The following is a 27460-nucleotide window of genomic DNA, read 5'->3' on the forward strand; positions in this document are numbered from 1 at the left end:
ATGGTTTAGCCAGTTGGCCGCTGGCCAAAAAAAAGGGCAGAAGTGGGCAGCTACTAACTTCTCTAGCGGTGGTAGCTTAGAATAGCCACATTCATCTGTACTGTTGACCACCGACAGGATCTGGGCAATGAAACTGTAAGTGCAGATGGAATGCAGGAGCTCTTGATGCACCTCTGGGAAGAACGGGGCTTGTCTCTGATGGGATGCCTGACAGCGTCCTGGCTGAAGGAACATTCATCGAGTTGGCTGTGTTCGACCTCGACCAGAGAAGAAGCTGCCTAAAACGAGACCATACAATGGCACACGGCAAGGGGCGCTAATTCTCGTTGGTGAATAAAACTGATTGACAACGAAGAGCAGAGTGAGTGTGCTGGGGCTGGAATGGCATGAGCTCGTCATCAGATCGCAACTGCTTTTTCCATCTAGGTTGGAGAGGGATAGGCGGGGGAGCACAGGAGGCAGTGCCGTGGTAAGCAGCTATTCGGGCACACAGCACAGCAAGTTGCTCAAAGTTGGCACAACCAGAATCTGTGAGTGCCACCTTTGTGTGACCAGGACCCAGGCAGGAGATGCACATGGCTTATATGCAGAGCTGAGTAGATTACTTATGAACTGTAATCAGCAGGGCCAAACGGAATCCGCGCCCACAGATTTCCGCTGAGAACTTTGCGGAATTCCGCAGATTTAATGCCCATGATTGACATTTGTGACCTTAACCATCATTGACAACAAGCACACATACATAGCCTTGTGCGTTTGTGAGCGCCATTAACAGGTACATAAACCCTGCGCGTGCTGTTTGCTGTGATTGTTTTTAATGATAGAGAGCATGAACCATTTGATATTTGAGATTAAATAAAACTTACAGCTGAGTTAAAGGCTCTCTAAGCGAATATGTTCGACGTCACTTGTTGATATTTGAACTGTTTTCAAACAAACGGAGCGTAGCTAACTCCTCCCCCTCCCCCTCCCTTCCGTGCTTTTGTGAACGCGACCAACCACCCCCAAATCCTTCTTGGGGTTTATTGGCTGTAAAACTTTGTTTTGTTTCGTGGTGCAGGTTTGGCCACTGTGTGGTTTGTAGTTTGTAGAGCCTCGGCTGTATGCAAAGATCGCATTTTTTTACAGTTTGATCAGCGGTCAGGTAGCAAGCAGATAGTGAGGAGATGTTTGCTGTATGTAACAAAAAATGTTTTATGGTCTAAAACGCGTGAATTCGCTTAGAGAACCTTTAAGCAGATCTTACTTGTCTCTGTCTTCTATGTGACACGCGAGTCGTCTAGTCAGCACTCAGCAGCACATCATCATTTCAAATTCGTTTTCAAGACAAATGCTCTTGTTATGTTTAAAATAAAGTTTACATTGCGTTGTAAAAATTATGAAATTATCTTCATACGTGCTTAATTCATAATGAGAACGTATTTACACAAGCTTTTTTGCTCTGCTATAATATATAACACTATAAACAATAAAATATGTCATTTTATATACAAAATGTAATTCTATCTTGACATGCACATTATCTGGTTCATGTTGGTCCAGGTTAATTCAGAGGACTCATTGGTTTGGTGTATTCTTTTTAATTGTAAGCTTTCAAAAAGTAATTATTTTAGATGCAATTTTGTAATATTTATAGCTTAAATTCTCTAACATTTTCTAAAAACATTTAAAATCATTCCGCAGATTTTCCAAAATAAATCCAGAGAAAAAGCAAAAAAATTCTTCGGATTCCGCCTGGGCCTGGTAATCAGTTACTGATTACAAATTACATGACAACATTTGTAGTCAGTAATATAATCTCTTAGATTACACATCATTGGTAACGTAATCTGACTACTTCTGGATTACATTTAGATTACTTCAAATCTTAGTTGATTTCAAACAGATAAAGAGGGAAAAAATCTATTATTTTTCAAAAATGTATTTTCAAAGTGCAATGTATGGACAGTTAATACTTCAGAATACTAACACTGATTTAGAACTGATAGTAACACATTGAATAAAACATAAGCACACTTTATGAATTTAAAACATAATTACTTAATTTTATGTAAATAAAAAGAAAAAGAGCAACATTGCAAAAACCATTCATGAAATTCACTGCAACAACCTTCCTAGGTCTAAAATTTTACCTCACAAATAAAACTGAAGTGTTTCTTTAGACCGCAAGTTTCTTTAAAAATGAAGTGGTGTCTATACATCCAGACAGTGATCAAACACTGAGTGCTGCTCTATTTTGTCTCGTCGTTGCTTCTCTCCTGTGCAATTCCACACCCCTCCCCCTCTCCCCCAGAAAAACTCGAACAATCAGTAACGCATGTAAGCGGTAGGTAGATTTATTATGAAAAATGTAAAAATAAATAAATAGAAGATTTAATAAACAGAGGGTATGCACTACTGTGGTTACTCCCACTGAGTGGCAAAAGACCGAGTGGCAGAATTTGTGTACAGTGTGAAATCAGTGAAAACAAGGGGAAAATTAGCTATCGTTTGACAGACTGTCAAAAAACACAGAAAAAAGGCGGCAAATGTCCACAGCAAAGGCTTTTTCGAAACAGTGAGATGATCGCGCTGAAGGAGAAACAAGGTACTGTGTGGCGTTCAACCCAGACTTTTCAGCGGGCTCAAATGCTATTTTTCTGTGACTTTCCTAGACTTTAACCAAAAGGCTTCAATCAAAGAGTAAACAGGAGTGTCCCCCATAGTGTCAGCTACTGATGCAATGTGAAGTGAACCATATTGAAAGGGAGCTCAGTTACTTATGATGGAGATCTAGTGAAACCTACTACAAGAACTAGTGAACAGTCAGGACATAACTATTAATATGAGTAGTATGATTAGCATCATGATGTTTAATGATATGCCCTCTGTTCTGTACCTGATATATAATCTTGTTTGGAGTGCCTTGAGTTATATATGTTGTTACATTGAGAAGCTGCCACTCTCCTGGAATCTGAAGAGACTGCTTGTATATATTGCTAGAAGAGGGTAATGTTTCTAATATTATTTTCTCTGTGGGTAAATTTAAACAAATCATGAATAAATATTAGACTTTTATTAACATTATGAATTACTTTAGTAAAGGATGTGCTTTTTGGAGATTTGCCATGTTGAATCAGATAACATGATATTACCATTTAAATATATAATTATTTGTTTAGAAAGGAAATCGTATACATCTGTTAAGTCATGACGGTGAGAAAATTATTAGATTATTAATATGAACTTCAAACAAAAAAAGAACTATACACCATATCTACTTTATATGTTTGTTTGCTGATTTGCATTGATTTCTGAGTTTTAGACTTACCTTCATGCATTAAAGATTTAAAGGTTAGGTTGCAGATTTGTGTGTCAAAAGGAAACATGTACAAGTCCATACTACAGACAGTGGTCAGAGATAAAATCTCAACCTTGGCTATTAAGCCAAAACAGTCTAACTGGATATATGGAGACTCTGATGCAAACTCTGTCTTGATGCTAAATAAACAAAACAAAACAAAAAATTAATGACTGGAGACAGATATTAATATCACATTAAGAAACACTTACCTGGTAACTGGTAAACTGGTGGGCATGAGTGTTGGGGGCAGTTTTATGAGTAGGGATAATAATAATAATACATTTTATTTAAAGGGATAGTTCACCCAAAAATGAAACCTGTATACATTTCTTTGTTCTGATGAACACAAAGGAAGATATTTTGAGAAATGTTTGTAACCAAACCGTTTGTGGACCCCATTTACTTTCATAGTATTCTTTTTTTCTACTATGGAAGTGAATGGGGTCCACAAACTGTTTGGTTACAAACATTCCTCAAAATATCTTCCTTTGTGTTCATCAGAATAAAGAAGTTTATGCGAGTTTGTAACAACATGAGAGTGAGTAAATGATGAGAGAATTTTCATTTTTGGGTGAATTATCCCTTTAAAGGCGCCTTTCTGAACACTCAAGGTCACCGTACAAAGACAAAAAGAAATAACAAAAACAATTAACATCAGTTAGCTACATAGCAATACAATTTGGACCAGCAGTACAGATTATTGTGCAGAATAAACTAAGCTAAACAGATTAGTTTTAAATTGAGATTTAAATAATGAAAGAGAATCAATATTATGGAGTTCAGATGGAAGTGAGTTCAAGAGCTGAGGTGCAGAGTAACTGAAAGCTCTATTCCTCATAGTTACAAGACGGACAGAAAGAACAATGAAATTAGTGGAAGAGGAGGATCTAAGAGTGCGCGTTGGTATGGGAGTATGAAGAAGATTTAGAATATATGAGGGTGCAAGATTGTGAATAGCTTTGAATGTCAGAAGAAGAATTTTGTACTTATTACGGAAAATGATGGGAAGCCAGTGTAGCTGTTGTAAAACAGGTGTAATATGATGAGGGGGTATGAGTTATAATGCAGAATTCTTATGAAGGGTTTTGTGAGGGAGCCCGAAAAGAAGGTAATTACAATAGTCTAGCTGGGAGGTTACTAGACTATGAACAAATGTGGTGGTTGATTGAGTAGTGAGATAGGAACAAAGCCTATTGATGGGCACAAGGGGGGGTGCATGCAAAATTTTGCGAACCACTGCCTTCTGGGTCTGGTCACTAATTATAACGTCAGAAGACTATTGGACATTACCACCTTTTGACTAATGGATTTTGGTTAAAAATCAGATGCATATCAACTTGACCTTAACTTAACATCTACAAACGTTTTCGAGTTACCTTTCAATACGGTTCACTTCGCAATGCGTCAGTTTGCTGACGCTATAGGGGAAACTCCTGTTTACTCCTGATTGAAGTCTATTGGTTAACGTCTGTAAAAATTATGCGATAGGGCAGGGCTTATGCTCTATATAAGCGCAGATAGAACGCCATTTCGCTTACTTTATTTCTCCTTTTAGCGCGATTCTCTCGCTGCTCATAGAGAAGCCCTACTTTTGCCGTCGACTTTAAGCCCTGCAGCGGATTCTATGCCTAGTGCCTTCCCCTGCCTCCTGTCCAGCAGATAAAGAAAGAGCGAATTTCCTTTAAAAAAACATTTCCAAGCGCGTTGTAAAATGTCGCTTTGGCATTGTGGCTCATGCCGAGTCCCTTTGCCCATGGAGGACCATCATTCGGAATGCGTCGCCTGCCTGGGTCCTGCTCACGCTGAGTCCACGCTCCAGGCTGCACCCACTGCAAGCTCCTTCCACTCTCCGTGCTGCGCATCTGTATCGCCCTTGCTTCCCCGCCCAAAAAGCAGCGGAGATGTGAACTGGAAAGGCAGTTCGAGATCGAGTATGTGCCGGCTATTCCCCCCTCTGGCGTCAAGGATGTGCTCGATATGTCGTCCTTAGATGAACTGGAGGATTTTGCGGCTTTGGATGAGGACACCGCTGATGCAGAAGAGCCCAGCGAGACACGCCCCCAGCCTGATTCCAAGCTTGTGCGGATCCTCACCAAGGCTACAGGGGAGCTCGGTCTTCAATGGTCGCCGCCGTCAGAGCCAGAGCACAGCCACCTGGATGAGTGGTTTCTCCAGCCGGGACACCATCATACAACTCGCCAACGGCAAGCACAGTTTTTCCCAGAGGTTTACAAGGAGCTCACAAAGTCTTGGCATGCTCCCCACTCCACTCGAGCACAAAGCTCTGTCTCCCAGATCCTGTCGGTGGTGGACGATCGTGGCTACTCCAAGCTGCCATCGCTTGAGGAATCGTACAGGGCTCACCTCTGCCCTTTGTCAGCTGCCGGCTGGCACGCTAAATCCAGCCACCCTTCTAAGCCCTGCCGTATGACTTCCTTTCTGGCTGCAGAGTCATATTCCACTGATGGTCACGCAACATCGGGTCTCCACACAATGGCTGTTCTGCAAGTGTACCAAGCTAAGCTCCTCCAAGATATGGATGAGTTGGGCCCCGATCCAGCCATCATCAAAGACCTGCACAGCGCTACAGACATGGCCCTTCGTGCCACAAAGACCGCCACCCAAGCCATGGGAAGAGTAATGGCTAGCCGGTTCATCCTGGAGAGGCACCTGTGGCTCAACTTAACGAACATCAAAGATGCAGACCGTGTTGCCTTCCTTGACTCCCCTGTGTCACCGTCGGGTCAGTTCGGCGTCGCCGTTGAGGGTTTTACTCAGCGCTTCATGGAAGCTCAGAAATCCTCGCAAGCTATATGCCACTCCCTGCCCAGACGCCCCGCCTCCTCGACTGAGGTTGGCCGTCCCAAACACCGGCCAACACAACCTCAACAGCGCCGCCGTCGCCTCCCTGAAGTGATGTGAGGAGGAAACGAGGCTTAGGTCCCACTACGGCCGGCCCACCCTCGAACGTTCTGTGTGTTTCAGTCCCCTCGGGCACAGGACCCAACCCCCTGCCACAGCGAAACAAACATTTTTAACTTTTCACAAAAAGAGCAAAATTACTCTTCTATGCACCCACATGCACGTCTCGCAATCCATAACATTATCAATTCTCACATCCCCGCTATTATGGGCATACCACGGTCTCAGACAATCACACACAGATCCTCAGAGACGAGGTGCGTGCTTTGCTGTTAAAAGACGCTATAGAGACAGTTCCGGCAGCACAGAGCAAGTCAGGCCTTTTACAGCCATTATTTTCCTGTTCCGAAGAAAGACAGCAGCCTCAGACCAATATTAGACCTCCGCATTTTGAACCACGCTCTCATCAGACAGCCATTTAAAATGTTGACAGTCAAGCGAGCCATGGCGTTAATCCAGATAAGCGACTTGTTTATATTAGTGGATCTGAAAGACGCTTATTTTCATATCCCGATAGCCCCTCGCCACAGGCCGCTTCTAAGATTCGTGTACGAGGGGATGGCATATCAATACAAAGTGCTGCCCTTCCGATTATCTCTGGCACCACGCACGTTTACCAAATGTGTGGATGCCGTGCTCGCTCTGATGAGACAAAGCGGCATTCGCATATTGAATTACCTCGACGATTGGCTCGTCCTAGCTCGGTCAAATTAAGCAGATTACGTTCTTAGGCATGATGCTCAACTCTGTCAAGATGCGAGTGTGGCTGACGCTAGAGCACGCACTTACAGTCAGACGCGTGGCGATATCGTTTAGAGCAAGCACGCATACTCCTCTCAAAGATTTCAGAAAATGCTGGGTCTAATGGCAGCAGCATCCCCACTCATACTGCTAAGAATGCTGTATGAGACCTCTTCAGTTTTGGTTGAAAGCGAGAGTCCCGCCCCAGGCATGGCAGTCAGGCCACCGGTAGTTTCATTTATTCATCACCAAGGAGGGCTGAGATCTCCAGCACCATGGCCGATACCGCTGAGGAAAGACCTCATCTCTCAAGCAAGAGGGACGATTTGGCATTCGCAGCTGGAGCTATGGAATCTACATGTGTGGTCTCTGAACGGCAGCCTCCACGCCTTTCAGGACGAGTTTTAGAAACTTTAATGGAAGCTAAGTCCCATCCACCAGGCGCCTCTATGCTCAAAAATTGTCTATTTTCTCTGATTGGTGCACAGTTAAAAGCTTAGACCAAGAGATCTGTCCCCTTGGTTACTTATAATGGCAGGGGACTATTTTCAGGGAGTGCATAATATCATTAAGCCTCCTGCAGCCATGTTACAGTAGCAAAGTCCTTGATTATTAAGCCAGTTTGAGAGTATAGTTCCTAGCAATATCTGCCTAGAAAATCGCAACTTTTAATTTTCCATAGGTCTAGGTACAGAGGGGTCAAGTTTTAAATAGGAAAAATATCGAAACATGATGCTAATGGTCTAATCAGATTCAATGGATTGTGCTAAGCTATGCTAAAAGTGCTAGCACCAGACCAGGAGATCAGCTGAATGGATTCCAAAATGGTAAGAATCAAATGTTTAACTTTAAGCTGGAAAATGAGCATATTTTCAAATGGAGTGTCCCTTTAACGCATTGCGTCACTGCTGTTTGCATTACGCAAATTACCTAGTGCAGAGCCAGCCAATTACGTTTATACAAAACTGTAGAACAGATGAGCGTGTGTTGCGACCACTTTGATTGGCTGTTAGCCACTCTTCAGACATGCCGTCCGTCAAGCGTTGGCACTTAAGCCCCTTGTCATGATTGATGTAAGGTGCTAGTGCAAAAATACCAGGATTTTGTGCAAGACGATGCCAAGAAAAGAAAAACAGAAGTATGCAAGGCCTGCAAGATGAATATATATACAACCAGGCACAGAAAATTTTAAGTAACAAAGACTGTCCCATTGTTTTCAACTAACGATTAGGTTAAAGTTGATAAAAATAGAAAAATAAAAATCCAAAGCACTCAAATATTATAAAAAAAACAAAAGCCTTTATTTAATCATGGCTGGGACCTCCCACGCTGAAACCGCTCTCATTATGCACGGCTGTTCTATCTATGTTACGTGCTCCCCCTGCTGTTCCTCTCTCGCTGAGATGAGCAAACGGTGAGCCGTGAGACTAAGATAGATGCATAAGACAAGCACACACGGGCTGATCCTCCCCCTGTGTTCTGTCACAACGCAGCCGTTCATGCTTTACACTTGCAGAGTCTCTCGCTCCTCCCGCACTCAGCGGCAAGGTCTCTTTCAGGAGCTTGGTGAGCTGACACGCTCCTATGAATTTCCCTCCGAGTGCGTAGCCGGGTGGAAACCGCTTATACGATGCATGGCTGTTCTATCTGTGTTACGTGCTCCCCCTGCTGTTCCTCTCTCGTCGAGATGAACAAGTGGCGAAGCCGTGGGACTAAGATAGATGCATTAGACAAGCAAACACGGGTGCGTCCGGCCCTCTGTTTTCTGTCACAACGCAGCCATTCATGCTTTACGTTCACGGAGTCCCTCGCACCTCCCTCACTCAGCGGCGAGGTCTCTTTTAGCGGCTTATTAGAGTTAGAACGCGGTCTTACGGGCTCCTTGCCTCTAGTGCAGCCATCTAGTGTTCAGCGATCACAGAGCTTCACCCCCATCCCCCTCCTGGAGCGGCGCAATCTCATTCGTCGGCTCGATAGGGCGAGCACGCCGTTATTGGAGCACTAAGAACACTTTATTATAGAGCCTAACCGGCCTGGGTCTGTCTCACTCCAGTAGAGCTCGCAATGCTTGTTTTGCCCTGACATTTCTTTCTAGCTTAGACGGAATCAGAGGCAGAGCGAATTTGTTTGACAATATGCTGAGGCCCGAACACCTCCCTTTATTCAGTCCCATCCTATATCAGTGCACGGTTTTTCTGATCTTTTTAATCAACGGCAATACCGCGGGCCTCACGACAGGCTCCTCGTCTGCATAGATGAGTTAGAGTCTGACATCAAACCACCAAGACAAACTGCTCTGCTCTGTGAGCCACTCTGATCACTGCCTGAACAGCCAGATGTTTGGGTATAAGTGATGCCTCTGGCCTCATTCGCAGCATAGCCGCGGTGGCAGCAGAGAACAGACTGTCTGTGAGGAAAAGAGTTAAGTTGGGCCTTGGCTGGACTGCCCTGGAATATTTTTGTGTGCTCTGTTTATCCAGGAACATACACATGTAAATACTGTCAGTTATGCGACCTCACTTTAGTGGCCAACGGTATTGAATTCCTCTCAAAGAGCAATTCCCATGATCACTATACCTTAGCGTAAATTGACACCTGATGGCTGTGCTGTGTCTCAAAGCACTTTTTTGCCTTACCGGCAAACGGTCAATATAGGAACACATGGCCCGCCTTCCATAATTGTATACGCTTGCCATGGCGATCCATTCCCGGGACACCAGGTTGGATTCTAAACAATAATTCAGACAGTTTCTCGCTGAAATTAGCTCACAGACCACCCCAGTTTTTCCACTACGGTACTGGCAGTGCAAGAGAGCAGGGACCTACGGCCATTATTTTCTCTTCCTAGAGAGACAGCAGCCTCAGACCTTTTCATGTCTCCAAGCGTTTTGAATCGCGCCCTCTCTGGACGGCCATTCAAAAGGCTTACAGCCAAGTGGTTTATGATGTTTTCCCCTACCGCGTCCCAAGAACGCTGAATCTTGTGGCATTCTGTTCATAAGACCACTTCAGTTTTGACTAAGCAAAGGTCCCACCCCGAGCTGACGGCCGCTTAAAGTTACACACGGCTGCATGAAGTGCTATCGATATGAGCTCGCCCAGCATCTGCTGTGGGTTGACATTTGTGACACGGCCGGCTGGTCCTCGCTGTCTACGTTGTCAAATGTACAGCTTCGACATCCCTGCCTTGCGCGCTACTGGGGTTTGCTGCATTAAAAGGTACGCCTGAGAGCTCACCTGTATGCATGCTATGTGGTTTAATTATATGCGTCCACTGTGCACTTACAGAAGCTCACCTATGCACGCTATAAGATTTCGGTATACACTAAAGGTGTGCTTGGAGAGGCTCACCTGTATGCACGGCTGTGTTATCCATTTGTGACAAATGCAAACTATTGTTGTTTATCTGTGTAAGTTCACGGTGCGTTGGCTACCCACCGTTACGTTCATCAATCAAATCTTTTTGTCTATATGCATTGACGGTGCACTCAAGGGTTCACCTGTGTCCACGCAATTTATTGTCAGTACACATTTACGGCGCGCTTGAGAAGCTCACCGACCTGCACTATAATATTACCTATAAGCATCACCTGTGCGCTCGAGGGCTCACCTGGGTTCACACTATTGTGGTGTTTGTATAATCCCACGTTACACAAACCATTATGCCGCATTTGCTAGTCAGATCGGCCGTTCGTGAGCTTCGCAGATCACTCACTAAGTATGCCGGTTACTAACAGCGGCTATTTAGATGGATCGTCGAAGCCATCGCACTGGCTAACGCCTCCCTCAATGAGCTATGTCCTGTTGGTGTTAAAGCCCACTTTACGCGAGGTATGGCTTCATCATGGGCTTGGTCTACAGGAGTATCTATTCTTGATATTTGCAACATGGCCGGCTGGTCTTCGCCGTCTACGTTTGTCAGATTTTACAGCTTATGCCTAGCGTACACCAAAGGATTTTCACAGTCCCAGACTAAAGACCAGCAGTCTTTAGGAATCTAACTGGAGTCCCGGTGCGCTCCCGTCGTCTCGATCGTTAACTGTGAGGTGATAATCTGCGGTCGGCGACCCGATTTATGCCAGTCTTTCTCTAGTCTTTCATATCAAACATGTTTGATATTATCGCAAGTCCTAGCGTAGTCTAGTGACGTAAAACAATCAACAACCAATAAATTCGTTCTCCGAAAACCGGAAACAGGAAGCCATCAGTCATAACAAACATGTCGACGGACGTGGAAACACGAGCGCCAAGTAGGCGAAAATGGACCGTGGAGAAAGAGGAGCGCCTTGTCGAGCGGTGGGCAGAGCAGCCGTGTCTTTTTGATGTAAACTGCCATTCATACCACGACAGAGTGGAAAAAGAAAAGAAGTAGACCGATATTGCTGAAGCCATCGACATGCCTGGTATGTGCTAACATGCTAACTCTACCACTCTATTGAATGGCATAACGTGCTAATGTTTTCTGTTAACAGTTATGTGCTTACATTCTTCACACCGCAAGCGTGAGCACGCTCAATTAAAGTGTGACAGTGCATTGTTTATGCTTTCAATGGTCGTGGATTGACGCGAAAAAGTGTAATTTTACCATAACACATGAATGTGACTCCAAGTGTGTTTCAAACACAGTCATAACTTTGAGCAATTTGAAAGAAAATATGAAATATTTGAAATATTTAAAAACACCAGAAGACTGCGCTGTCATTCACTCTCTGCCCAGCAAATGAGTCCTCATATATCTTAATAATCTTCAGAGAAACAGATACATCTATAAATATAAATCTTAAACTGTTAAAGGGAAACATGATCGACTGCTTCATGCTGTCAATCGTGAGTGAATTTTTTATTTTATCGTAAAACTTAAGAGAAACAGATTTAATAATTTGCCATGGGCTTTTAATGTCTATAATTGTGTAATTGTGTCTATATCTGTCATTACACTGACCAGAACAGCACGAAAACAATGTGGATTATACAGATCACAGTTATATAAATTACACTGACCGTCAAAAAGCATCCTGAAGAGGTTTTGCTCATAAATGCATGTAAAATAATGTGAACTTGATATTTTTATACTGTTATTAAACTGGACAGTATGCGCTGCAAACGCAGCCGGTGTGAAAGCACAACGTGCAGCAAATTCTCTCTGTAAACGCGCTGCCCAGTGCTCACGCTTGCGATGTGAAACCGGCTTACTCCACCGCTGTATTGAATGGCATTATGTGCTAATGTTTGATATTGACATTACTGTACAAGAGCATGAATGAAAGACTGAATGAGAGAGAGAAAATCTATCTTTGCACAAACTGGGAAAATGTAACTAATTCTACTCAATGTATGTTCAAGTTGCTGAGGTTAAAACCCGCAGCATGTCTCTCAGGACACAGTTTTGCCGTCTGCTGAGACCTTTACCAAGTGGGAGTGGGGACAAGGCCCTCACTTCTAAACAAAAGTGGATCTTGCGACATTTAGACTTTCTAAAGCCATTTGTTACGCCCCGCAATGCTGAGACTACCCTTGCTGTGAGTGTTGTCCATTCTCTGTATTCTATAGTAGATATGTATCTTTTCTTTTGTTATGTACCCTCGAATATTCACTGTGAAACACTTGTTCATAATTTCAACACTGCAGTTAAAATTATACCCTTTCAAGACATTTAGTTCAAACTATTGTTCTCATCATATAATGATATAGATTCATAACCCCTTAGTCCTGGACCTGGCCTGTAGACCCGTTCGCAATTTGGTGTTGGGGGAATTTCTCACTTGAACTGAGCTAGTGGGTCCCTAGACATGAAAAATCACTGAGGTGCTCATCCGCCATAGTGCCACAAATTACATAATAGTCAAGTCAAATATGTCCGCCATCGGATGATGATGAAAATCTAACTTCTTTGTTTCTGATTGTTAATACACATGTAATACCACTAATTTGACTAATTATGGGTTGTAGAATTCATTTCAGCCATAGCTATGATCATATTGGGTGATTCTGATCTTGAAAGGGCATGGTCAAGGTCGTTTTCCTATTCTGAAGAATCTCAAAAGACATGTACATGTGAACTACAACCCCAAATCAGAAAAAGTTGGGACACTGTAGAAATTGTGAGTAAAAAAGGAATGGAATAATTTACAAATCTCATAAACTTATATTTTATTTACAGTAGAATATAAATAACATATCAAATGTTGAAAGTAAGATATTTTGAAATGTCATGCCAAATATTGGCTCATTTTGGATTTCATGAGAGCTACGCATTCCAAAAAAAGTTGGGACAGGTAGCAATAAGAGGCCAGAAAATTTAAATATACATATTAGGAACAGTTGAAGGACCAATTTGCAACTTATTATGTCAATTGGCAACATGATTGGGTATAAAAAAAAGCCTGTCAGAGTGGCAGTGTCTGTCAGAAGTCAAGATGGGCAGAGAATCACCAATTCCCCCAATGCTGCGGTGAAAAATAGTTTTCTGAGTTTCTCAGAGAAAAATTGCAAAGAGTTTAAAGTTATCATCATCTACGGTGCAAAATATCATCCAAAGATTCAGAGAATCTGGAACAATCTCTGGGCGTAAGGGTCAAGGCCGGGAACCATACTTGATGCCCGTGATCTTCGGGCACTTAGACTGCACTGCATCACATACAGGAATGCTACTGTAATGGAAATCATAACATGGGCTCTGGAATACGTCCAGAAAACATTGTGGGTGAACACAATCCACCGTGCCATTCACAGTTGCCAGCTAAAACTCTATAGGTCAAACAAGAAGCCATATCTACACATGATCCAGAAGCACAGGCGTTTTCTCTGGGCCAAGGCTCATTTAGAATGGACTTTGGCAAAGTGGAAAACTGTTCTGTGGTCAGACGAACTGGGACACCATTTCATCCGGACTAAAGAGGACAAGGATCATATGCTCCCATTCAGACATCGTCTCTTTCAGGGAAGACCTTGCATATTCCAACATGACAATGCCAGGACACATACTTCATCAATTACAACATCATGGCTGCGTAGAAGAAGGATGTGGGTACTGAAATGGCCAGCCTGCAGTCCAGATCTGTCACCCACAGAAAACATTTGGTGCATCATAAAGAGGAAGATGCGACAAAGAAGACCTAAGAAAGTTGAGCAACTAGAAGCCTGTTTTAGACAAGAATGGGACAACGTTCCTATTCCTAAACATTGGTCCTCCTCCAGCTGTTCCTTATATGTACATTTAACTTTTCCGGCCTCTTATTGCTACCTGTCTCAACTTTTTTTGGAATGTGTAGCTCTCATGAAATCCAAAATGAACCAATATTTGGCATGACATTTCAAAATGTATCACTTTCAACATTTGATATGTTATTTACATTCTATTGTGAATAAAAAATAAGTTTATGAGATTTGTAAATTATTCCATTACTTTTTTACTCACAATTTCTACAGTGTCCCAACTTCTTCTGATTTGGGGTTGTACATGTCTGCCCTTATACTGTGTATTTGTACAACACTAGACAGAGTTCACAGAAAAGAAGACAGGGTATCTTGAAAAAAGCAATGTGCTAAAGTTAAGATATCCTGAGCGTACCGGCGCTTCTCTATAGGCCATTGGGTTGTGCAGGATTGCCCTGGCTGGTTCTGTGCTGTGAGAGGGACATGTCATGAAGGTCAAGCAGACCATTCAGCGAGTGTCAAAGGGTCCTGTACTTCACTATATAATAGGAGCCACACACAATACAAATGCTGTAGCAGAGTTTGAGCTCTTGTTCCATGAGATTGGGATGATCACTGAAATCCTCAACTATCTCACCAACAACCACACTTTGAAACAGACAAAATGCCACTGGTGAGAGGCGCCATTAAGCAGTCTCGTGTCTTGGAGCGTCACTGTCAAAGACAGTGATTAAACCAGATATCCTGACTGAAGATGACTGCATGAGCAAGGTGGGGACTAAACATGCTGCTTTGATATCTGACCCAGTCCAATACTTAGCCAACATTGGAGAGGCAGACACCTTAACAGAGCAAGATGCAGCGTTGGCTGAGAAGTACTTTGTGTCTGTCTGGGCCGGGGCCATGTCAACAACAACAGCTAAGAGATTTGATGACTTCAGAGTAGAAATCTGCACCAGTGGAAGTACTGGAATTGATGCTCTCCCTCCCACAAGTAGTGGGATCAGATGCCACATCCGAATGGCTTTTCTGGTTCATACAAAATGCCACTTGCTTGCAACAGCCAAGGAACCCAAAGCAAGACTAGAGCCAACGAAACATGGATGGAAGGAGCACTTTGGCAAACTCCTGCCATCAAAATGTCTGAAGCCCTTATCACGAATTCTGCTCACAGTATGTAAGTCTGCAGGCAAGTGTGACTATCACCGATGTGGCTTTCATGCTGCTGGAGATTCATGCACCGTATCCTGCCATGGAAAGTCATCCTGTATCAGACTATATGTGCAATTTTAGTTAATTTGGTATCATGTAATTTGTATCACTTTTATAGCTACATGATTTTATTTGCAACCAATTGTTTTGTTTTATATCAGGGATGTTATCACGTCAATTAAGAGAAAAAGCTTCCCTGCCAAATGACAAGTTTTTCCGGCTTTCCGCAATACAGCTATTATCCACAATTTATAAAACCCGGAAGTATTGCCCTAGGCCAAGCAGCTGCATGTCCGTGTATGTTTTAAGGATTGCTCTGAATCTAATCTCTATCAAAAGTCGTTCACACAAATTATCTCAGCTTTTTGCTCAAAATTTTGTGTTTTTGAAGAAACCTACCCATGTTTGAGAGGTGATTAAAAGAGAACAAAAGAAGGTAGGATGGAACAGTTTCAGGAAGGCATTCAATTTTTGTAAAAATCATGAAAAATGCTGGCACTGGCTGGCAACTTTAAAAAAAAATGCTGGCGGCGAGAGAGTTAATGTTAAAAACAGTATTAGCAATGATAGTTAAATGTCAGATTAAGTAGAATTAGACTTATTGCATCTGGTTTTTATTCCTAATAATGGCCAAGTTATGGTCAAGGTCTTCAGAATAAAAACATTACCTTGACCATGACCTTTTAAGGTCAAAAATCACCCAATATGGCCACAACAATATCAGAAATGTATTCCAGATACCATAATAAGTCTAAATGGAGATATTATATGTGTATATACATTTAGAAACAAAGAAGTTGGATTTTCATCACCATTCATCGGCAGCCATATTTGACTTGACTATTACGTAATTCGTGGCACTATGGCGGATGAGCACCTTGGTGATTTTTCATGTCTAGGGACCCACTAACTCAGTTTAAATGAGAAATTCCCCCAACACCAAATTGCGAACGGGTCTACAGGCCAGGTACTGGATTACCTATATACAGTCAAACTTTATTTACTCACATTTTATTGTAACTAAACAATATACACCCCCCTTTGTTGAAATTACTTCAGTGAGGTAAAATGGTGTAATGGCTGATGTCAAAGTCATTTGATATCTTTTTAAATCCATTTTCACACTCATAAGCAGTGTGGAGGAAATATATGGGGGATGTCCTAATTTATTCCTCCTCAAAAATTGCATTCTTTTAAAATTACATTTCACAGAGAGTCTTAAAAAGGCTTATCTTATATACCACCACTGTAGGCCTACATTCAGAAATATTTTGGATCATACAACATAATGTGATACATATTGATATCTTGCCCAACAGATTGACGACAATGACACAGACACACAGGGGACAGTGGCTGATGATGAAGTGTCCTCTCCTGGGGAAAATTCTTTGGAGACTGCACCTAGGGCATCTACACCAGGACCATCAAGGTCCTCAAGCCCACCATCACCGGCGCCAAGAGGCCGCCGCCCATTAAACAAAAAGCCAAGACGTTCCAATGACAGTGACATTGAGCTTGAGAAGCTTGAAGTCCTGAAAGAAATGTCCAACACTGTGAAATTTGGTTTGAACCCGGAAAAGCAAGATAGAATAGATGATGAGTCTGGCTTTGGACGACAAGTTGCAGTCGAGGTCAATCACATCAAAGACCCAATTTTGAAAACAAGAGCCAAAAAGAGAATTATGACCACACTGTATGAATTCCAAGAAGCAGATCAGAATTTGACAGGCCGGGCACAACAGTGGGCAAAACCTAATGATCAGTTTAACATTTGGTCACAGCAAACACCACCACAATACAAACCCAGAGAGCTACAACATAATGAAACACAGCCTCACATTCAGCCTCAGACCTCACACCCAACATCTCACCATCACGCTTACACTCTTCCCCATGGGCAACCAAGTTACGTGCAACTCCTTGAAGACAGTGAGGATAATTAAAATAGTTTGAGTGTCCCATTGTTAGTATTGTTAACATTTAACATTGGGGTGGTAGGTCTATAATTTGGTAACTTGTTAGTTCCGTGAATTACAGTGTACTAAAACATGTTTAAATGTTGCTGCTGTTCAAGCACTTTCATATTGAAACGCCTTGAGTTTCCATGTGTTTTTTTACTTTTTGCACTTTTTCTCAGCTCATGTGGCTGAATTAGCTGATATTTGCAGGTTACTATGCTTTTGTAAAAAATATGAGGACGTCATATTGTTTTGATTTTAAGGGCTTTGCCTGTTAGTCCAAGCACTGCAAATTGAAACGCATTGAGTTTCCACTTCATTTTTTGTTTTTTATTTGCACTTTACCTCAGCTCTTGTGGCTGAATTAGCTAATATTTGCGGTTTAATGTGCTTTTGTAAAAAGTATGAGTGTTTTATTGTTTTGATTTTATGGGGTGTTGACTGTTAGCCCAAGCACTTCAAATTGAAACACATTGAGTTTCCATGTCATTTTTTGTTTTTATTTGCACTTTACCTCAGCTCTTGTGGCTGAATTAGCTCGTATTTACAGCTAATTAATGTGCCTTTGTAAACAAAACAAAAAATATGATGAAGACATTGTTTAGATTTTAAGGGGTGTTGCCTGTTAGCCAATTTTTGGCTACAATGTGGAAGTGTTTTTTTCTATTTGGAATAAACGAAGAGTAAACACTGTTTTGAATGTATTTCTTTATTTGTTCAATTGATTTAACAAGTACAGTGCAGCAGTACAGTTTTTGCCAGTAAAACAGAAATGTTCCTTGTTTAAATGAAAATGCAGACTTGAACAGGATTTACATTTATTTATCAATTTTAATATATGTATATAATATACATGTGGTGTAAGGGAAAGTGCACACATTAAATGTGGTGCCCCTGCCATGGTACTTGGCCCTCTGGTGAGTTGAAGTACTTCTTCATCAGGTCCCTCAGGTCTTTAGCCCTTTGTGTAGGATTGCGTGCGTGGCTGGTTGGCAGATCATGGAATGCTCCCTGGCCTTCTTGTCTCCAGGATCCAGGGATCCATTCGTGGTCATCAGTCTCCTGGTCTGTCAAGGTTGGTGGCACATACTCTGATCTGCGTTCTCGCAAGAAATTGTGGATCAAACACGAGGCTAGTGTTATTTTCACAACCTTGTCAGGATGTAGACAGATGGTTGTTCTGAAGACCCGAAACCTGTTGGCAAGAATGCCAAAGGCATTCTCCACGACCCGTCTTGCTCTCGACAACCTGTAATTGTAGATTCTTTGGTCATGGTCTAGCTGTCGGTGGGGAAATGGCTTCTGCAGGTCTGTGCGAAGGGGGAATGCATCGTCTGCAACAAACATATATGGCATGACGGTGGTGGTGTTAGGCAGGGGTTCTGGTGGGGGTAAATTCAGGCAGCCTGTTTTCATTGCTCTGTGGATGTCACTGTGGGCAAATAAACCACCATCTGACAGTCTGCCCTGGGCTCCTACATTTACATAAACAAATTTGTAATTGGCATCTACTACTGCCATTAAAACAACAGAAAAGTGGCCTTTATAGTTCCGGAATGTGCTGCCTGAGTGACCGGGGGGCTGAATGGAGATATGTTTTCCGTCAAGCGCACCCAGGCAATTTGGGTACTGCCACTTGTCCTTGAAGTCTGCGGCGACAGCTCTCCAGGCAGCCTCTGATGTTGGTGTCTACAATAAAATGGCAAACAAACACATCCAGATAACAATAAGTGATCATGTTTGACTTTAAAGGAGACATATCATGAAAATCTGACTTTTTCCATGTTTAAGTGCTATAATTGTGTCACTAGTGCTTCTGTCAACCTAGAAAATGTGAAAAAGATCAACCCAGTAACTTAGTTTTGGTAAACAATTTTCTGCAAGCATGTGAAAGAATAGGTCTTTGTAATTTGGCTCCTATTGTGATGTCAGAATAGGATAATACTGCCCCCTTTATCTGCACTATCCAACCACAGCACAGCCATTTACTACAGACAGAAAGAAAATAATTCACAACACAATTGAGTTTCAATTGCAACAAAACACCATCATTAAGATCAGTGTTTGCATTTCATCCACTCATTTGCATTTTCAATAACACACCCAAAAACAGCACACTTTTGCTCAGGCCTACAAAGTGGCAATTTTAACATGTTGAAATTAATTATCTTTGGGGTATTTTTAGCTAGATCTTCACATGTGTTCTCTGGGGACACCAAAGATTTAGTTTACAACTTAAAAAAAATCTCATAATATGACCCCTTTAACTTGCTATGGGCACCACATAATGTAAGATTACAGATAGCCCCCTATTCTGTTAAAATGTTAGTTTTTCCACCTTGAGGTAATCCTCCTTCATAACTTCATACAGAGCCTCACACGTTGAGATGACGATCTGTGAAACCGTTGTGCTCCCCATGCGGTATTGGAATCCCAGGGATTTAAAGGTCTCACCTTGAATGGAAGCAGTAAAGAAATATATATTTATTTAAATATATTTTAAATATCGAGATATCACCAACCCCTAATATCTACCAAGTAAATTTCATCACCAGGCTAACATTAGTTGTTTGGGAGGATGGGGTACAACTAGGAAGATGTTTATACAACAGTAGTTATAATATTCCTCATACAAACCTGTGGCCAAAAATCTCAGTGTCACTGAGAGTCGATCTTTTGCACTGATGGCCATTCGAAACTTTGTGTTTGCTTTCCAGATGACTGGCTCCACTTTTTGTAATATATATCCGTGGTCCTCAGAGGTCATCCGGAGTAACTCTCTGAATCCACTTCTGTCTTTTATCTGGTTAAAAAGGGTGGTTTTACCCGGTGGTCAAGCTAGCACAAGGTATTCTGCAAAGCATTAGCATAGTTAGCAGTACATGATTGCAATAGTAGGCTATAGCAGTATTGACATAACTCACCTCCAGTTCCCTTTGAAGGACAGACAGACCTTGCTGTCCCCTTCCATGCAGCCAAGGCCGTGCCCATATCCTCTGACGCTTTCTCTTCTTTTTTCTTTCACTGCAAATGACTGCAATGGCAAAAGCCACGGTAGCTAACTGTAGCTGCTTCTCCTCCATTTTTGTTAAATCACTGCTGAGCATGATGGGAGGAATTTGGTGGGAATAAAAAGCTAAAATAATCTTGTTGTAGTCTTGTAAATAGTGTCACTACAAGATTCAGTGTTTGTAAAATCTTTAGTCTGAGACTAAAAACTGTGAACCCCAAGTCTTTAGATGTGAGCTGATAATCTTATAAAGTCTTTTCTAAATCTTTTCAAAGTCTTTTAGAGTACAGAAAGCATTAGATGTCCCTGCCCTACAAGTGCAGGTTCTCTCGGTTTAATCAGTGCTTTAAGTGGGCCGGAATGCGCCGGTACTCAGTACCGCCACTTCTAAAAATAGCTCTTGAGCGTACCACCACCTCTCCCTGAGCCCAGAACGTGCTTTTAGCGTACCGGAACGCTCATTTGCACATCTATTTAAATCAGAGGTTTAAATCCTTTGGCTGCGCTGCTGCTTTTCAGAGCGCTCTTCACAATGTACACTTCCTAATTCGTCCCACCGAGAGCAGAGACTACATTACCCATACACCCTTGAGTTTACAAGTCAAAAGCGCATGGGTCGCCTTTGCTGTCAGTCAGCCTCAACGTGGTGTGACTCACCATACCCGTCAAGTATCCCGTTTTGGCCGGGAAAGTCCCGAATTTTTAAGATTAAGATTATCAGCTCACATCTAAAGACTTGGGGTTCACAGTTTTTAGTTCCCGATCAGATCTAAGTTAATATAAACACTAAATTTGCTGTTTTTGGCACACTTTGTAGGCAAAAAATACAAAAAACACAAATGCCTTCACAAAATAAAGACAAAGAACGGAAAGGGAGGCTGCTTCTAAAGGCAGTTCAACATTGCAAACATGGATTCAAAGATCCATCAAGCCAGCAGGTAAATCATATTGAATATTTTTTTGTCACACTTTAATTCTTGTTATTATATTTCCCATTATAATCACTTGTCTAAGTTGATGCTAGTAATATAACACATCATATTTATAATACTTTATTAAAACCATACTAATAGCACCACCCCCCTTAGTGCCCTTTTTGGTTTGGGACACTGCCCAACGAAATTTCAATGAATTTGAACGACGAGCACAGTAGTTTTACCACCCGCAAAATGGAAAACAATGGGAAAAAATAAAGTGACGACTTTCTAGTTTTAAATTGCCAGTATTTTCTTATTCTTGAACCCATAGACATGGTCTTGGTGTCATTTTAAAGTTTAAGTTTTTAAGCTCTTTCTATCTGAACAACTAGTTTTAGCATTTGACCATGCTGAAAATTTTACTTATATATCTACCTTTTGCACATTTTATGTATGTTCAATAGCTATTTCTAGCTCAAGCAAATCCACAAACTTATAAAAAGATTTATTATTTTTTACAAGGTCGTCTGTTGACTGCTGAATATAAAACCCCTTCAATATAGAAGTCCAGTCAGCAAAAAAAAAAAAAAAAATAGAGTACCGGCACTTCTTTTGGGCCACTTAAAGCACTGGGTTTAATCATGCACGCTCATGCGTTTTATGTGTACATCGCTGTGTACATTCCCTATTTCAGGGAACCAGGGTTACATGAGTAACCTTATCATTTTCTTCCCACCTCTACCTTCCTTTCAACATGGCAGCGGAGTGAAATCACAAATCAAACTAGGATGAGCTTCGTCAGGGTGTAAGAAACAGAGGCTGAATCCGAAATCACATACTTACTGTGTAGGTACTGAATTTCATTGGGTACCTACTTAACGTGCGCTAAGGCAGTATGTACGTTCGCGTTAAGTATGTACAGCATTCGCCATGTTGACGTTATCATGTGACATATGACGTAGTAGACTTGTTCGAGTTCAAGCGGAACCACAAGAACCGACAGGAGATTGACATCACAATACCGCGAGAGCAACTCGAAATCAGAGTTCTCCGTGTGATTTCTGGAATTGCTCTCACGGTACTTTGATGTCATCCAGCTGTTGGTTTTTACAGCGGTGCATAACTAGAACAAACCTAATAACAGACATGAAAACGTATGCGTTTGTATGAGGGACAGGTGCACTAACACCTGATTGCATCAGTAACTTGATCTGTAACAGTGTTACAGATATATTACACATTATTTTGTAGTGGACAAAATAAGTAAAACAAGCAGATTGTAATTTAATATCGATTGTCAGATGACAGCTGTGCTTGAATACAAACTAGACAATGCAGGCAATGTGATTATATACATTTTAGTGACGCAATCTCTCGTATTTACTTAAAACAACAGGAAACATGAATAAAAAAATGAATGAATAAAACCATCACAATAAATGAAAACGTATAGAAGTGAATCCCATATGAAACAAAACTTTATTCAAATGTATTTTTCTAACAAACCATCACATATTTACTGTCAGCTCAACACAGCTGTGACAATTCTACAGCTTTATATTCATGAATCAGCTGAGCACTTTAATTGTGGTATATCTGGGTCTGTGCGTGAAGTCAGGGTGCTGAGGAACAGTCCTGTGTAACGTATCAAAATCACTCGATTGGTTGGTCTCCGGTCGATTGCTTTGCTTTCCCGCGGCATCATGGGAAAGCTGGGATAGAAGTGTCCATCCGATGCACGCTTCAGAATCGGGGCGGACTCAGTAGGGCATCCAGGGATTTCTCGCCTACTGATTTTATGGATACTGAGGATTCGGACGTACTACTCTGTTCACCTACTACATTTTCAGTAAGTAGGCGGTTTCGGACAATACTTAAGTACACGTTCCTCTGAATCTCGCGAGAAATAGTCCAAAATCCCGCTAATTCTCGCCTACCCTTTTACGTATACTGAGGTTTCGGACATACAATTCGTTCGCCTACTGCTTTTTGCCTACTATATAGTATGGCAGTATGCGGTTTCGGATTCAGCCAGAGTCATGCTGTACAGGACAAGCATGGAAGAGAAATAATACACTGACTTACAGTGTGCAAGGCTTCAACCAATGTTTTACGTTTTAGAAGAGTGGTGTCAGTCTCTTGGGAACTTTTTTACACCTGTGTTTTATATATATGGTCCAAAATATAGTAAAAGCAAGAGGAAAGCACATGTTTTGATTAATTTTATTCTTGGGCAAGCAAAAATGGCTGTATTGCTTCTACAGAAAAAAAAAGAATGGTCCTGGGTCAACTCATATTGTGTCAATTTTAAAGGGATTATTAAAGAAACACTATGCAGTTATTTTACCTTAATATAACAGCTTCAAAGTTATTTTGGTGGTAAACAAAGTCATAGTAGGGCGAATCATCCTCCTGTTGAAGCTCGGGGAGGACGCCGCTAGAAAACCCAGCAATGAAAGCTTAAGAGGAGCGTCCCTGACAAATCTAGCGAGAATCACGACTAGTTTTACGGCAATGATGTCACACACTTTAGGCTTGTTCGAGTTTGTGCGGCGCCGCTAGAACTGACAGACGGATGACGCCAAAGTGCCGCGAGAGCGAGACGAAATTACACTTCGGATCATTCTCGTGGTACTTTGACGTCATCCGGCTGTCTGTTCTTGCAGCGCCGCATGAAGTTGAACAAGCCTTTAAACAACAACTGCACGCGCAAATTTGAGACGTGATGCTCAACGATGGAAAAGTTAAGAAAGCACGTTCGGAAGAGAGTAGGAAAAGGAAAATCTGACCGCATTAGGAACCGGACAAGAGTCCCACTCGGTCAGGCTTTTACTCGTTGGCATGAGCTAAAAGACAGCACTGGATGCAACAGGGATGCTGATCTGGCGATCTTGTTGATGGACTAGTAAGTAAATCTCTTATTTGTAAACTTGTTTGCGGTCCATGTTGTATGTTGTTGCGCTTGATTGTAGTATGTCATGCAATTATCATGACAACAGTTGTCAATATCTCACATAATTATCAGGACATAAATAAGCCCAGAGGTTGTAAATAGTGTAAACATGCACAATTTGCAAACTATTATGAATAATAGCAATAATCATGTTTATTCAGTGACATTATAATGGCCAATGTTATGAAATAATGCAACGTACACAATTAACTTAAAACATAAAAAAACACAAAATAAATTATACAGTAGACATAGATTATAGACGGTTTACTTTTATAATTTTTTGTAAATAAATAGACACTTAAAAGGCAAGTCTCTCTCTCTCTCTCCCTCTCTCTCTCTTTCTTGCTCCCTCTCCTTCTCTTTCTCTCTCCCACACACACACACATACGATGTACAATAGTTAATCAGGGTTGCCAACTTTCAAGCAACAGTCAAGCGTTCAGTCTCAATCTCATGCTAAAAAAAACTCACACTGAAATAGACATTCTTGTCTGCTGTATTTTTTTCAATCATGTGCATGGCATTACCAACCATTGATGTCCCCGAGGTACGGACCTCTGTAATTATCTACCATTTGTCTTATTTAACCTGAGGTTCAGCGCTTGTTTAGCTTCTTGCAGCGCCACGCAGACCGATCGGCATGTGACGTCTCAGCACCGCGAGACCAATTTAACACTCTGGGGTCGAGGGCGGCGCGGGTGCCGCAAACCCTTCATTTTTCAATCACTCTGCAAAGAGACTTAAATTACTCAGCTGATTTTTGACATACAGATATGATTTATACATCATTTAAAAAGTTAAAGTGTCTAGTTTTTTTCTGTCAACTCCCATTAAGAACAGAATGTTGTGCTTTTTGCAAAATTAAAAAAAATAAACATGATGCGCGTTTTGTTCTCTCTCCCTCAGTGAAGTCCTTTCAGAAACGCGTCAGAGAAATTAACTGTAACTTAACGAATACTTGTCATAGAAAAAAAAAATGTCTACATAATGTTTGGAATGTCTACTTTTAAATGATTTAAGTGAGATTGAAAACAGATATTGTCATTCGGTGTAAACCGTATGAGAAGAAGGAGAGGTACAGTCTTTCTCTTGTTACCTCATTATCTGTAATGAGATGAGATCGCCATACCCCCGCGCCATTGAAGTGAATGAGCAGAAACATCCATATGCATAACTCGTGCCTCCTGCAGTCAATGGATATGCAATCCACAATACAGTCTCTCCATTCCTTGTTTCATCCGATTGCACCAAACATGACATCTAAATCTTTATTTACTTGCGTATGTGTGTCAGTATCTCCAGACGCGAGTGTTTTCTTTGTTCTTCCATCAAACAGTTCACGCGATTGGAATGCACATACACAAACACACGAGTATAGAGAATATATATATATATATATATATATATATATATATATATATATATATTTATATATATATATATATATATATATATGGGACATTCTACCGAATTCGTGCAAATTGCTGTCCCGGAACCCAAAAACTAATTTACAAAGCATTAATGTAGAAAAATGTTTGATAATAAAAAAATATAAGCAAATAGCAATCAAAACCCAAAGTAATATTTGAGGTAGCTGCAGGCTTTATATATAAAATATCATCATTTATATGGTGTTTTCAACTGAGAGGTGGTTGTCCCAAACCCCAAGGTCTGAATTTCACCATAAAAAAAATGAAATCATTTTTTAAATTTTTTTTATCATTGTTTTAAGAAGTATTATTTTGAATACTTTTGTTTATAAAAACCAAAAATATGTTTATTGGATATTTTCAGTAAAAATTATGTTAAATCATGTAAAAAAAACACTGTCCCGCATTTTCACGTCACTACCGAAACATTGCATAGTTTGGTCAATAATATTATACTGCTTTAAGCCACTCCCCTCCATTTTGAACCAGAAACTTTGTCTGTGCCTCTCTCCCTTGTGGTGACATGGTGATTAGATCAGTCCCATGGTTTTGAAGTAAATGTGATCAAAAGTTTGGAAATCAGTGTGTGACATTTACGAATGTCACTACCGATCACACATTTTCAATTATTAATTAAGGTTTTTTTTCTTTCTACTGATCATTTAGGTTTTACTCATGTTTCAATGTCGAGAACTGTGCTAGCTAACTACGTACTGATTAGCATCTTAGCAGTAGGATCAAAGTTAGCTTAAATCGTCACAACCGAAACAGTCACAACCGAAACATGTGTTCACGTTTCGGTCAACCCAGTCTCACCCCATGTCGTCAATATTTGACGACACTTGACCATTCGTCATATGTTGACGCGAAGGGTATACCTTTCGCGTCATTTTTTGACGAACTGGGGACTTCAATACTATTACGTCCGTTGCATTCTCTTTCCTATTTTCTTACCATTTTCGCGTCGGTTTAGGGTTAGATTTACATAATGACATCCCTACCCAAACCTAACTCTAACCCCAACGCCAGGTGACAACTGTTTCATTTCGCGTACCTAACTCTAACCCCAACGCCAGGTGACAACTGTTTAATTTCGCGTACACTGTTTAATTTTGCGTAATCTAACCCTAAACCGACGCGAAAATGGTAAGAAAATAGGAAAGAGAATGCAACGGACGTAATAGTATTGAAGTCCCCAGTTCGTCAAAAAATATTGACGACATAGGGTGAGACTGTGTTATTTCGGTTGTGACGTGATTGTTTCGGTAGTGACAAAATGACACTTACTTCTTTATTTTAATAAATAAATAGAAACTTTCAAGTGCACATATATTCTTTATCAGTACAAATAATTTGGAAATAGAACGAAATCAGAAATGCAGGGAAGAAGGAATGCTGAAAAGTATACAGCCATATTCATGGTGTGTAATATATACCATATGAAATTACATGTTTCCGATTAGAAAACGCTCGAATATTAGTTATCTGAATGACATCTGGTACTTTTCATACCATGTGCTTTATGGGTAGTATGAGCTCTCATTGAGTGTGCAGTGACCTCACATGGTGACCTTAATATATGAGCAAACCGTGAGTGCGCTGTGTGGTTACAATTTTAGCTGTGACGCACACATTGTGACATTCTGAAGATCTTGTAAGCTCATGTTGACTTCACTGAGAGTTCAAAGTGTTTACTGGGAGGTTAGTTTGTCTTACCTAACTTAAACTCTTCATCTCTCCTTTCTGCTTCCCTTTCCCTGCTTTGCACAAAACATTTGTGATGATGTACATCTACAGAAGCCAAGTGATCGAG

General features: G+C 41.2%; 2 protein-coding genes across 2 annotated transcripts; one reads left to right on the plus strand and one right to left on the minus strand.

Moving 5' to 3' along the window:
* The first annotated feature begins 12353 nt into the window (after nucleotides 1–12353).
* LOC135744929 (uncharacterized) lies at nucleotides 12354–18027 on the plus strand. Its single transcript, XM_065263318.1, has 2 exons — nucleotides 12354–12525; nucleotides 16693–18027. Exons 1-2 carry the CDS (start codon nucleotides 12373–12375, stop codon nucleotides 17317–17319), a joined length of 780 nt encoding a protein of 259 aa, XP_065119390.1. The 5' UTR covers nucleotides 12354–12372; the 3' UTR covers nucleotides 17320–18027.
* A 177-nt stretch (nucleotides 18028–18204) lies between these two features.
* LOC135745021 (uncharacterized) lies at nucleotides 18205–20585 on the minus strand. The gene is made up of 4 exons (XM_073814170.1): nucleotides 20259–20585; nucleotides 19972–20137; nucleotides 19673–19788; nucleotides 18205–19023 (listed from the first exon to the last, which is right to left on the minus strand). Exons 1-4 carry the CDS (start codon nucleotides 20439–20441, stop codon nucleotides 18214–18216), a joined length of 1275 nt encoding a protein of 424 aa, XP_073670271.1. The 5' UTR covers nucleotides 20442–20585; the 3' UTR covers nucleotides 18205–18213.
* Between the last annotated feature and the right edge of the window lie 6875 nt (nucleotides 20586–27460).

Source organism: Paramisgurnus dabryanus, chromosome 3, assembly GCF_030506205.2.
Source record: "Paramisgurnus dabryanus chromosome 3, PD_genome_1.1, whole genome shotgun sequence".
NCBI lineage: Eukaryota > Metazoa > Chordata > Actinopteri > Cypriniformes > Cobitidae > Paramisgurnus > Paramisgurnus dabryanus.

What these genes read in the sequence shown, in the direction of transcription:
- LOC135744929 (XM_065263318.1), top strand. Translation starts at nt 12,373, where the DNA reads ATGTCTCTCAGGACACAGTTTTGCCGTCTGCTGAGACCTTTACCAAGT. An exon ending in ATGCTGAGACTACCCTTGCT is followed by an intron (nt 12,526 to 16,692) that starts GTGAGTGTTGTC and finishes CTTGCCCAACAG; the next exon opens with ATTGACGACAATGACACAGA.
- LOC135745021 (XM_073814170.1), bottom strand. Translation starts at nt 20,441, where the DNA reads ATGCTCAGCAGTGATTTAACAAAAATGGAGGAGAAGCAGCTACAGTTA. An exon ending in TCCTTCAAAGGGAACTGGAG is followed by an intron (nt 20,138 to 20,258) that starts GTGAGTTATGTC and finishes CTTTTTAACCAG; the next exon opens with ATAAAAGACAGAAGTGGATT. An exon ending in TGAAGGAGGATTACCTCAAG is followed by an intron (nt 19,024 to 19,672) that starts GTGGAAAAACTA and finishes ATTTTATTGTAG; the next exon opens with ACACCAACATCAGAGGCTGC.